At 46.1% G+C, this 13,250-nt stretch overlaps 1 protein-coding gene across 3 annotated transcripts in view; it reads left to right on the forward strand.

Moving 5' to 3' along the window:
- Positions 1-4,141: 4,141 nt before the first annotated feature.
- The window catches only part of SHTN1 (shootin 1), a 95,293-nt gene continuing 86,184 nt past the window's right edge, over positions 4,142-13,250 (forward strand). For all 3 annotated transcript variants that reach the window (XM_037059675.1, XM_037059676.1, XM_037059677.1), the window contains exon 1: positions 4,142-4,342. In XM_037059675.1, the coding sequence (XP_036915570.1) occupies positions 4,285-4,342 (58 nt within the window). In that variant the 5' untranslated portion in view covers positions 4,142-4,284. The remainder of the gene's footprint in view (positions 4,343-13,250) is intronic.

Here is a 13,250-nt window from a genome sequence, read left to right on the forward strand (position 1 = left end):
ATCCCTGTGATTCAGATGTTGGCACTTTGGGAGATGTCCCAGAGTCTTCTTATTGTCTCCTCATTTTTTTGTATTGTTTCTTCATTTTGGTCTGGTTAACTGCTTATTTCTTCCTTATGTTCCAATTCATTGATTTGAATCCCAGCTTCCTTCCCTTCACTGATCTTTCCCTGTGGATTTTTCTTTATTTCACTTGCTGTAGCTTACGTTCATTCCCTTATGCTTTTGCTGTACTCAGTGAGTTTTCTGAGCATCCTTATCACCAGTGTCTTGAGCTCTGCATCTGATAGGTTGGCCATCTTCATTTCACTCAGTTCTTTCTCTGGGGTTTTGTTCTGTTCTTTCTTTCGAGCCATATTTCTTTGTCTCTTCCATTTGGCAGCCTCGCTATTTGTTTCTGTATATTAGGTAGAGCTGCTTTGATTCCCTGTCTTGGTGCATTTGTTATGTGGTATGGGGTGAAGCTCTACATAATTGCCAGGGTGAGGCAACCTGCTTCACATCTTTGTGGCTCTGTATGTGGGGGAGGGGTAGGAGAGGGACAGTGCCACTGCCTGGCACTTGCCCGGTTTCCAGTCACTTCACCCACTTTCTGTATGTGACTGGCACCCCTGTAGCTGTTGCCCTGGTGATGGTTCCCAGAGTGGGTGGGTTTGCACACATTCTAGGACCTTGAGGACTCTTTGAACTGACTCTCCCGAGAGATGGGCAGTTTCTTCCACCGTCCCACTGGTTCTTGCAGCCAGAAGTTATGAGGCTTTATTTTCCCGGCACTGGGACCCTGGGCTGCACTGTCTGGCCTGTGGCTGGGATCCCTCACTCCCCAGGTGTCCTTCCTGATTTTTATCCACTACACTTGAATGTGGGACCACCGATTTCACTGGCTGCTGCCACCTTCCCCTACCTTGCCACACTGCACGCATCCTCTTCTCCCCAGCTCCCCAGCTCTGCCCCCCGTACCTGCTTGGATGGATGCCTTCTTTAAATCCTTGGTTGTTGGGCTTCCATACAGTTCTATTTCCTGGCAATTCTGGGTGTTTTTTGTTGTGAGGTTAGTTGTGATCCTTATTATGGTTGTGCAAGGGGGTGAAGTGTGTCTGTGTACGCTCCATCTTGACTCCAGGTCTCACCGATGTTACCATTTTATACGTGATTAACATTATAACAAATAGCTCTATACATAAAGCCTTTTAGGATAGATTTCCTAATATGGAATTACTATTATGGAGTCAAAGAAAATGAATTTTTCCTATTGTATTTTGATCATATTAATCTATATACCTCAAAAGATCACAAACATTGATTTTACTTTAATTTCCCGAAAACACAAAGAAATATGACAGATAAAATTTTCCTGACCACTGCTCTTTCCCACTCCAATGCTTGCCTCTCAGGCTTACCTTCTACCCCTAACGGCAGGCAGCCATTACCCCAAGTTTGGTTCGCAGACTTGCAACCATTTTTAAAAAGTCTCTCCTTCCCCTTGCTCTGTATATGTACAAATACATACATCTTTAATGGTTTTTAATTACATGTTATTTGTAGGTTTATAAATCCAGTGTGATGCCTGCAACATAAATCCCTGTGTGCATTATTAAACAGAACAAAAACTAATTATATTGCTACTATCCTTTCCATCAATATTAATATCATAAATAAACCATAGTGTAATGGGAGCTCTGAATCCTAATAATTGACTGTAATAGCCATCCTAATCATTCACTCCATGCCCTCAAGATAATGCCGTATTGTATTTCAGGAGGCTATTTTAATTTCAAGGACAGTAAACAGGATTCATTTCAGTGGGCAGCAGATTCAGTGTGGGGCCAAAGCACTCAGTTCGATTATATATTTGATAATTAATTAACTCATTCTTAAACTCCAAAAATGCTACCTAATTACTATATAATTGAAGTAGACAATTAAATCAGTCATTTAAAATTAGAACTTTGTGAATTAACCCAAAGGGTACTCTGCTCATATTTGGTTGAGTATGAGAGACTATTTTGGATGCTGGGTTTGGAGGAGGCCTCTGGTCATTGATACTCAGGGTGACTGATCAGGTTTAACAGGTTTCCTGGCTGCAGGGCAAAACCTAGGCAACCACAATGTGTTGCTCAAGTCTCTTCATTTTTTTTCTAGAGAGATATTATTTTTCCTAGTACAAAAATTCCTGGTGCTTGAGCATATCATTCATATTTTCATGTAGCTGAGTTGGAATTGCTTCATGTTTGGGGGTCTTTTTAAACTCTGAGGATGAAGAAGTCATCTCAGGGCAAAGGCCATTTGGTTCTTGCCCCTGGATGGTCCCAACTGCCGAGCCACACCTGTCCTAAACCAGCTGGTGAAAAACTAGGGGAAGAATTGAATAGTAAGACCTCCTACAAATTTATTTTCAAAGTTTCAAAATTTTACTTCACTCTAAAAATGCTATACTGCCCCTACCCCCCCTTTTTAAAAAAAAGGACTTTATTTATTTTTAGAGAGAGGGAGAAAGAGGGATAGAGAAATATCAATGGGTGGTTGCCTCTTCTGTGCCTCATACTGGGGACCTGGCTGGCAACTTGGGCATGTGCCCCAACTGGGAATGGAACTGGGTTTGCAGACGGGCACTCAGCCCACTGAGCCACACCAGCCAGGGCTACGCTGCCCTTTTAAATCACTCTCCCACTGAATCACCTATGCTAAATTATATCACCTTTGTCAGAGACAGCAGTGCTATCTTTTTTTCAAGTGTCTTTGAGTTAGAATTTCGTAGGAGTATCAGACACTAGTTACAGCATTTACCTACGTGTCAGCCTCTACCCCATCCATCACTCAGTAAATGAAGCTGGGTATTTGCATAAAATAGCGAGTGAGGAGTGAGCAGAAGCACTGTGCTGATGTAGTACCCACGCTGGGTTCCCAGACAGATGTTCAGTAAGTGTAATTTAAATGGGTTTATTTTGGATGCTTAATGATGAGTGTAAAATGACTCTGCCCATTTTAGCTCATAATTAGCACCGACAACCCCCTTTTCACAGAACTGTACCCTTAAAAAAACCCACCAATTGTATGTCAAATTCTGGATTTGATGATTTTTTGTATATCTTCCTCTTCCTGTTCAATCCTTTCGACTCTTTCTGGAGAGTAGTTATTAAAATTATTCCCATTCTTTCAAGAACTTTCCAAGGGGTCAGTAGGCTGACGAAAGACTAACGATCAGCAGTTGTCACTTGGGGAGCACGCTTGTGAAATCTGCCAAGCCTGCCGCCTCTCTTCCCCGGAGCTGGGTTTAATCAGTGCGGGGGGAGGGGGCGGGGGGGCCGTAGAGTGGGGACACACGGGGGGCTCCACTCCGCCAGGCTGTGCTGCTGGGCACCTGGGTGGCCTTGGACGTTCGTTCTGCAGTGGCAGCCTCGCTGAAGAAGAGAAGGCCCTCCCGTCATGACCCAGGTGATCCCCGAGGACCCGCGAGGACATGTGCTGCGGGGCCCGCGTCCCGAACATTTCTCAACCCCGAGGGGAGGCTGGAGAAAGCTGGCCCTGGCCCTGGGAACTTTGAACTGCCCACCACGCCTCCCTTGCCCACTGCGTGTCCACGGGCCGGCCTGTGTCAGTACCCGTCTGCTTTGCAAGGTGCAAGACGTGCCCCGGTGAGCCTGCCCGGCAGCACCTCGGTTTTCCCACGACGTCCCCAGAGCCCATTGTGTGAGAACCGGGAAGGGGCCCGTTAGGTCCCGGGCGGCTCCCGGGGACCGGCCCTCGGGCAGCGTTCGAAGTGGGGTTCCCACAGACGCTGCAGATGCAAGGCCGCTTTGGTCCTGAATCCACCCCTTGGGCTCCGGGGAGACTGGGGGTGGGGTGGGCGGAGAAAGGTGCTCCGGAGCGAGCCAGGGCGAACACGGACCGGTCCGCGGGTGGCTCGCCCTCCCGCCAGCGCCACCTGCGGCGCGGGCCTCGGCGGAGCGAGCGGCGCCCGGCGGCCTCGGCAGGTCCCTCCCCCACCCACCTCGGGCCCCGGGCGGCCGGAGCGTCCCCGCCCCCTGCGGCGCCCGCCCGCCGCCCGCAGGTGTAGCGGGTCGGGCCGCGGTAGGTGCGCGGGGATGATCTCACCCGTGCGCTCCGCGCCGGGGGGAGGAGGAGGAGGAGGAGGAGGAGGAGGAGGAGGAGGAGGAGCGGGAGCGAATCCCACTTCCGGGTAGTGCAGCCGCACGCCACCGGCATCTTGCTTTTCCTCCCTCCTCCCCCTAGTCTCCCGCGCCTCTCCCTCCTTTCCTTTTCTTCCCGACCCCACCTGCCAACATGAACAGCTCCGACGAGGAGAAGCAGCTGCAGCTCATCACCAACCTAAAGGAGCAAGGTAGGCGGGCGCGCAGCCGCCAGGTGCGGGCCGCCGCGGCCCGTGGGCGGGGACGGCGCCGGGCGCCGCGTTCGGGCTGCGGGAAGCTGGGCTGCAGGCTTTGCGGCCGCGTGGCCACGCGGGCAGCGCCGTCACCGTGGAGAAGCATCCTTCGCGCCCCGCGCGCACTGGGAAGCCCAAGGCCGAGGGTGCGGGTGCCGGGGAGTGTCGGCCCAGCGGTGTGGGAAGTGCTGCGGGCCGGTGGTTCCAGCTGGGGATCTGGAGTGTTGGGGGAAGGGACACGGATTCGGCGCTGACTTGGCCCCTCCGCCTTACCTTCCTGGAGGGATGAGCGGGTGGGGCTGGGTATCTTGGGAGGGGGTGGGGTGGGCGGCTCTGCTGGCCCTGCTCCCTTACTTGGCCCCACCCTTGCCCTTTCGCGCTGGGAGGCCTGCTGCGCTCCACTACTGGCTTCCCAGCTTTTCATTTTGTCTGGTTTGCTCTAGTTCCTCTTTCTTTCCCCAGCTAGGATTTTCAGGACGCGAAGTGTTTTATCACTTCTCATTTTTAGCAAATTATTAGTCATCGAGTCAAAGCGCTGCCTTGTCTCAGGCTTCCTGAATTAAGACTTGGCTGTTTTCCACGGGAAAGCCAGGCCGTGTAGGTGCGTTTCTGCACCGCCTGGTCACGCGAGATTATCCCTTGATAAAGAATTTTTAATCCATCATTGCCATCACTTAACCACACTTGTTAAACAAAGCCAAATTAATGTGAACCAAACACTTTTTAAGTGTATGATGATTGTTACCCTGACCAAAGGTGGCCTGAAAATATGGGTCAAAATAGAGAGGAACCATACAAATTTAGGAAGTAAAAACATGTAGGAAGGAACATGGGCTTTTCTGACTCACTTGCTGACAGAACCACTATGTAGACGGGACACATAGCGCCCTTTCTCCCTGGCTAATCCTCGGCGTTTACCCCCAGCTCTTTCGCTTTTCTTTGATCAACTCACCAACTCTGTGAGTTGGGAAGAGTCGGTATCCACCTGTTCCAGGGTCTTGTGGATTAAGCCTTACCTGACTAAAGGCATAGGCTAGACCAGATCATGTCATGAGGTTCTGCCCAGTGCTGTGAGCCGTTGCCCTTTCAAGATGCGGGCGTGCCATTTGCAAGGGTCTGTGGGTCCCTCTGGAATGCATACTCCAGGAAAGAAATCTGTGTACTGTGTACTATGTGAGCTTGTTTACTGTATGACCATGGGGAGTTCTTTGACCTCACTCAGATGGTCAGACACATTCCTCTGTAATATCTTCTGTCTAGAAAGCACTAGAAAATGTTAATGGATGTTGCCTTCCCAGTGCCCTCAGCTCCCACTGTAATTAGCCCAAGGTCATGAAGTCACAAGCATCAGTGACTCTAGTGGGCACGTAAAATGCCTTTATCTGTAGTTTCTCAAGTGTTTATAGTGAAGGGCTGGATTCTATTGGTATTTTAAAAATTTCTTATAATACTCCCTTAACATAAAGCCTTTTAAATTTAAGTATAGTTGACATGTAACATATTGGTTTCAGGTGTACAGCATAGTGATTTTACGTATATACACCTTATGATGTAATCACAACAGTAAGTCTGATAACTATGTGTCATTCTACAAAGTTACTGTTGACTCCATTTTCCTGTGCTATACATTATATTTCCATGACTTACTTATAATGGAAGTTTGTACCTCTTATTACCCTTAACCTCTTTCATCCATCCCTAAATACTCTTAATTCATATTCTAGACGTTGGAGATTTCATTATTGGTAATATATGCCAATGGATACTAGATCTTTTGATAGGTTATCAGTTTTCAAATAGCGATGATACAAAATTTCATTTCCTTTCGTTCTGTGTATAATTTCAAGGGTAGATTAAGAGTACAGATAATCCACAAGTTTCTATTTGCTTTTGGAATACATTTTCTGTCTCTGTTGGGTTTAAGAGCTGAGAAAAAGGGTTCTCAAGTTTCTGGTTCTTTCTTGTATTACATCAGAAAACAAACAAATCTATGTTATTGGTATTTTTAGAGGATATATTTTCTGGATTACGGACATACCAAATGCAATAGACTAGTTAGAGTTTGAAATTGTGTTTCCTAAAAGTTAATTTTTTAAGGCTATTGGGTCTGGTTACACAGGTGTTGGGGTGTTCTTCGGGCCACAGTCTGGTTTCTACACGTCTCAGAACTGGGGCATTTGTTTGTCTTTGGATCGGAGGGCATGTTAACAAATTCAGGAGTACTTATTGCTGTGTGGCCCATGGAACTAACTGGTAAAAATAGGGATTTGAGGTGGAAAAACAGGCAACTAGGTATTTAGCCTCTTACCAATATTATGATCAATTTGGTAAGATGATGGTGTGTATAATTTATTTTTGAAAATAGACAATTCTTTTTACTACCTGTTCATAACATTTTGAATGACTCCACTACCCCTGTTTAAGGTGAACAGGAACTAAGAATTCACTTAATACCCTGTTTTCCTTTTTAACGGCAAGTAAACATACTCATTTATTCTTTTCACCAATATTTACCAGGTGTCTCCTACCATATCATGTATAAGGCCCAGGTGCTAGGCATGGTGGGGTTGAGATGGTGAACCAGTCTTTGCTCTCATCGAGTTTATTGTCTGGTCGACAGCCATGCATGAAATACTCATATGCATAAGTTTGTATAATTACAAATGTTTTTCTAGGACAGAGTCTTAGCCATGGAATTGTCGGGTTAGAGGGCGTGTACACACCCAGTTGTGCGAGACATCGCAGAAGTACCCCCCAAACAGCTGAGCCAGCCCACATGCCCTAGGCTTGCCCGTGAAACCAACCACACACCCGTGGACTCAGACCAGCAGTGGTCTTTATTAATTTTGGCAGCCTGGCAAGTTTCTTAATTTTGCCAATCTGATGAACAAAACTGGTACCTTAAAGAATTGGCATTACCTGGTTATTAGCGGGGTTTGAAATCTTTCTACATGTTCACTGACCATGGAGGTTTCATGGCATTGTTCCTTCCTTGGTGAGTTTGCAGTCTGAAATTTGAACCCGTTCCCCAGGAGGGAGCTGGGAGAGAAGGCTCCTATCTGCTCTGAATGGCAGGGCCGACAGCAGCCCTGCCCAACGTGAAGCCTCCGTGGCGTGGCCAATGAGGTTGCTTTTGACACAAGTTGTGAAATGTAATGACGGAGTCTGTCATAATATGAACAATCTCTAATTTATACTTACCATTCCCTAAGCTCTATGTCTTATAAATCACACCCACTTCTGAATTACTTCAAAACATTGTATGTTCCCTTCTAGTGAATGGTATAATTAGCTATATTATGTCTTTCTAGAAAGTTATATTATGTCCCTTTAAAAAAAATTAGCCACTGTGCGATTGCTTATGTTCCAGCAGATGTTGAGGTAATGAGGTAATTCTCCTTTTGTCTTTTCGGGGGCTTTATTTTATTGGACTGATTGACATCTCTAATGCGCTGAGAAATGGCAACTTGGGATACTATTTCCAATGCATATTTCCTAGCTACTAAAGTGGACATTTCCCTTACAAAACATCATACAATTTGCTCCCCCTCCAGAATTCTGTTGGGAAATGATAGACTTAGCTTAGCATTTGTTTAAGGTACATGATTTTCATTGTAATTTATTCACCCGCAGGCACTGAATATTCATAGCCAGGCACTGTGCTAGGCATCAGAGATGCACAGATGAACAAAACCCTGTCCCTGCTGGGGAGGAGTTCCTGCTCCAGAGATGGGGCTAGGCGTGCAAATTCCGGGAAGCGTGTTCCTTGGCCCAGATGGGGTCCTGTGGTGAAATCCTTTGGCCAGGGTGGGGCAGGGCACCTTGATTGGCACTCCTACAGAGACCGATGGGCTGGAGCAGTTGTCCGAAAGAGAACGCTGGTCTCTTTCTGGTCGAGTGCCACTGCCAGGAGCGGGATGCAGGCCGTGCAGACACAGAGAAATGTGTCCACTGAGCTGGTCACCACAGTAGTGTCGTGTCCTTTGGAAATCATGGAGGAGGTTTTGAAGAGAGTGATGGTCACTTAACCATAAGGCTGTTCTAACCAAACAACCACACGTGACCCAGAAGTTAATGGCTGTTCTTGAGCTAACACCATTGAACATGGATATCCTGTGGTAAGATAATTGGTTTTAAAGAGAGGCAACTTCCTTTTGCCTTTAATTACTAGTATTTTCCTTCAGATCATTGAGGTGGTGCTTAAGGTTCAAATGGAAATTTAGTCAAGCTTCTTCTTAGAGCTGAGTAAGTAATTACAGGTGTCCAGTGCTCCCATGGCGTCAAGGTTAGGAAGTAGCCGGAGCATTATTTTGACAGAAGGGACTGCAACTGTTGCCTACCACAATGACTGTTTCAGTCTGGAAAGGCTGAGGCATTGTCAGTATCAGATCCATGCAAAGTCGGGAACAGACATTTTCTGTAAGTGACTAGGTAAGGATTTTAGGCCTTGTGGGTTGTATGGTTTTTGGTGCAAACCAGTGTACTTATTAAAAATGCAATTTCCTCCTAAAGTTGGTTAGCCACTGCTGAAGAGACATCAGTTGGGTAATGTGGCTTCTTCTGTCATTCTCCAATGAAAGGAACGAGACTCTGGGGAGAAATGGCTGATTCTAGGGCTGGGGTGACAGGCAGGAAATACACAAGACGAGCCTGGAGCATCTTGTACCAGCAAGGAGGAAGTGCTCCGAGAAAGAAGCCCACAGTAATGGGGATGTGTCAGAGATATACAGGAACCAGCTGAACTTGCAGCAGCCCACAATGGAATGAACCCAAAGTACAAAACAGATATTCACGTGTCCATACTGATCAAAAAAAATGGTTGAATAAACAGGGAGAAGAGACAACTCTTTTAGACGAACAATTTCAGATAGTGTGTATAGATACTCCTGGTCGAAGTGGCAAATGCCCTGTTCCTTCAGGGTGGGCTGCACACAGTGATGTCTTTCCAAAGAAACCTGAACAGAAAGGGAGAGCGAGAGAGCATATTTTCAGAGGGGAAACTTGACAGACGTCACCTCAGCTGGGTGGTCAAGGTCAATGCCAATGGTGATGGAAGTCACGTCGATAGTACGGACCTTTAAAAATTTTTTTTCCCCAGGAGACTAGATCTTTATTTTGTCTCCAGCCTCACTGGGGACGGTCTGCACCTTTGGTAAGAGGTGGTGAAAATGGCACTTTGCCTCAGTGTCTTCCCCCGAAAACCTGGAGCCCCAGTTTGATCATGAGGAAAACATCAGACAAATCACAGTGGAGGGACATTCGGCAGAACACCTGGCCAGTATTCCGCAACACTGTCAGAGTCATCGAAAACAAGGACAATCTGAGAACCTGCCACAGCCAAGAGGTGTCTGAGGAGACGTGACAGCTAAACACATGGTATCTGAATGACGTCCTGGAACAAAAATGGAGCATTGTGTAAAAACTAAGGAAATGTGAATAGAGTATGGACTTCATTCGTAGTAATGGGTCATCGTCGGCCAACTCATTGTGATAAGTGTCCCATACTAATGGGGGATGTTGATAATAGTAGAAACTGGGTAGGGGGTGTGTGGGAACTCTGTGCTATCTTTGCAATTTTGCTGCAAATCTAAAGCTTATAAAATTAAAGTTTTATTGAAGATAATAGTGCTGCTTACATTCTTGTACATATATATATATGTGAAAGGGCAGCTGTAGGAAAAATTNACTCATTGTGATAAGTGTCCCATACTAATGGGGGATATTGATAATAGTAGAAACTGGGTAGGGGGTGTGTGGGAACTCTGTGCTATCTTTGCAATTTTGCTGCAAATCTAAAGCTTATAAAATTAAAGTTTTATTGAAGATAATAGTGCTGCTTACATTCTTGTACATATATATATGTGAAAGGGCAGCTGTAGGAAAAATTCTCAAAAGTGGAAATGTTGGATCCAAAAAATATGTGTGTTTTAAACTTTGCTGTGCTGTGGATGTTCACCCATGAGCTGTAACATGCCAGGCTCTGCTTTAAAATGTAGACAGAACATGGCTTTTATTTTTCTCTGCTTACCATCCACAGTAGCTAAGCATTTTAAGCATTAAAACTCGAGTTCTGCCCTGGCTGGTGTAGCTCAGTGGATTGAGCGGGGGTCTGCGAACCACAGGATTGCAGTTCGATTCCCAGTCAGGGCACATGCCTGGGTTGCAGGCTAGTTCCCAGCAGGGGACGCACCAGAGGCAACCATACACCGATATTTCTCTCCCTCTCTCCTTCCCTTCCCTTCTAAAAGATAAATAAACAAAATCTTAAAAAAAAACACCCTCGAGTTCTGAAATTTCTATAGGGTACAATGAGCAGTAATATATTAGGATCCTTCTAGTTAAAATTCTTTGTGGCACATATCACTGTATGGTTATGATCTATATGTTTGCCTTAAGTAAGACTTTTTAGGCACAGTTTGAGGTTTACAGGAAAATTGAGTGGAACGTCGAGAATGACTACATAGTTCCTTCCTCCCCCTCCACATCTCCCCTATTATCATATTTTGTATCAGTGTGGCACATTCTGTTTTCGACAAATGGATGACCTCACCCTCTATTACATTGTTATGCCACACCATTTCACTGCTCCAAAAATTGCCTCTGTTGTACCTGTTCATCACTTCCTCCTTATGCCTGACATCCTGGCAACCACTGGTCCTTTTATTAGCTCCATAGTTTTGCCTTTTCCAGAATGTCATATAGTTGGGATTGTACAGTATAGAGCCTTTTTAGATGGGCTTTTCCCCCTTAGCGCTATGCCTTTAAGATTCCTCCATGTCTTTTTGCAGCTTGATAGCACATGTATTTTTCTCTTTCCTTGGATAATGCCCCATTGTATGGACGTACCCTAGTTTATCCACGCACCTATTGGTGAACATCGTGGGTGCTTCCAGGTTTTGGCAATTGTGAATGAAGCTGCCACAGACATTCATGTGGTGGTAAGATGGAGGGAGGGGAGTGTGGTACAGTCCTACATCAAGGTCTTGGTCTCACAGCCACCCTGTGTCCCTGGGCTGAGACTTTCACAAGGGCTTCCCGGCTTTGTCTTCTCTTCAGCTGAGATGGGAGTGCTTGAGGGGGTTGGAGTTGGGTTATTACCTTCCCCCAAGTCTGTTAAGCTCTGGTAAAATAGTTTCTCTTGAGGGCAGGCTTGTTAAGAAGGACAGAGAGCTCTGAGTCTATTTCAGAGTAATTACTTCGTCCTCCCTGGCCTGCAGCAGTAGACAAATTTTCTCTGATATTCGCTGTGGGAACCTGCTAGCTCTCCTAGAGGTCAGACTCACAAAAGCGTCGGGGTGGGGGTGGTGGGGGGCGGAGGCTGAGACTGGTCCATCCTCTGAGGCTTTTAACTCTCACACCTGTTAGAACTGAGCTTCCAGCAGTTTGCCAATTACAGTTTAGGTTTTCCTGCCTTGGTGCTGGTTCCTGGGAGGTCGTGCACCTGCTGTTGGTAATGGTTAGAGCAGCCTGGCTTCTGCTCTAATTGAAGTCCTGATCCTTTGTATCTGCTCCATTGTCTCCAATTGGGGGAGTAGCGATTTCCCTGTGACCTCAACTCTGATAGATCTAAGAGTTGTTGACTTTGGGTTTGTTCAGCTTATTTGTTGTTGTGAACATGGCAGTGTCAGTTTCCAAGTGTCTTACATACCGGATGGAAAACCAGGCTTACATATGTGTCTTCAAGTTACTCAGTTTCTTTCCTTTCTGTTGGTTCATTTGAATCATTAATATAGTTTGTTATGAATACTTCTTAAGCATCATTAGTTCATTAACACTGAGCTGTGTGTTCTACCAAGTAATGGGTGGATTTCAGGCTTGGCATAATTTTTTTCAGATGTGAAATCTGGCATCTTTGGTTTTTGGTCAGTTTTTTCCAGCACTGTTTTCCCTGAATTTTTTTTAAACTACTTTAATTAATAAGTGAGGTATAAATGACTTCTCTCCCCCCCCCCCCCCCCCCCGGCTCTGAGAGCAGGACCCACTGGGATGGGTGCAGAAAGGAGCAGGGTCCTAAGTGCACATTATCTGTTAGGACTCACGTCCTCACTCCCCATTAGCAAGAGGTGTTTCAAGGCTCCATGAGCCTCAAAGATGCGGACTCAATGGATGAAGGTCTACATTAGAAGAGCTCATGAGGCAGTGTTTTCTGGTTACATTTGATGGCTATTTAAAGCTTCACTTTTATTAAGTATCCTATTGTAACATAGGGTGTTAACGGACTCTTTCAATATGGGGAAGAGAGTACGTGCTCTTTCATGGCTCGTTCATGTGAGGACTTAGATCCATTCTTATTCCCTCCGTAGTTTAACACACATTTATCAAGTGCCTGCTGGACGTCGGGCACTGTGCCAGATGTGGACATCTGGATGCATAAAGACACAGGCCTCACCCTTGAGGGCCGTTCCTGGTCTGGTGCTGTAGTGCAGTGAGCCTAGTAGTGCTCACTCACGTGTTTTACACGCGTGATGGGGAGTCAGGAGGCTGGTTCTGCCTCCACCGTTCTCACTGTGTGATCCGCCTTCTCAATTCGTCTGTGTCTTCATCTTTAAAATGGGGCTGTTAATATTTTGCTTAATTGCTTGACATCACAGATTGATGTGAACCAGCTGCTCGTTCAACACAGGCAACAGTCCTGCGCTTGGTATTCTGCTGGGTTTAAGTAATGAATCAAGGCGAGAAAAGACAAGAAAGCAGACCTGTACTCAGATAATTTAGAATGTTGTATGTCGGCGCTCTGTCCAGTAGAGACACAAGAACAGCGTGCTCTGGTAACACATTAGAAATACAAGTGCTGACTTTTGCCTAAGGTATGTGAAGAGGGCTTCTTAGAAGAAATGACCGTTGAATTGCTTTCCAAATGAGGAGG

This window comes from Sturnira hondurensis, unplaced genomic scaffold (genome assembly GCF_014824575.4).
Source record: "Sturnira hondurensis isolate 20B ecotype Veracruz unplaced genomic scaffold, ASM1482457v3 Scaffold0011253, whole genome shotgun sequence".
Lineage (NCBI taxonomy): Eukaryota > Metazoa > Chordata > Mammalia > Chiroptera > Phyllostomidae > Sturnira > Sturnira hondurensis.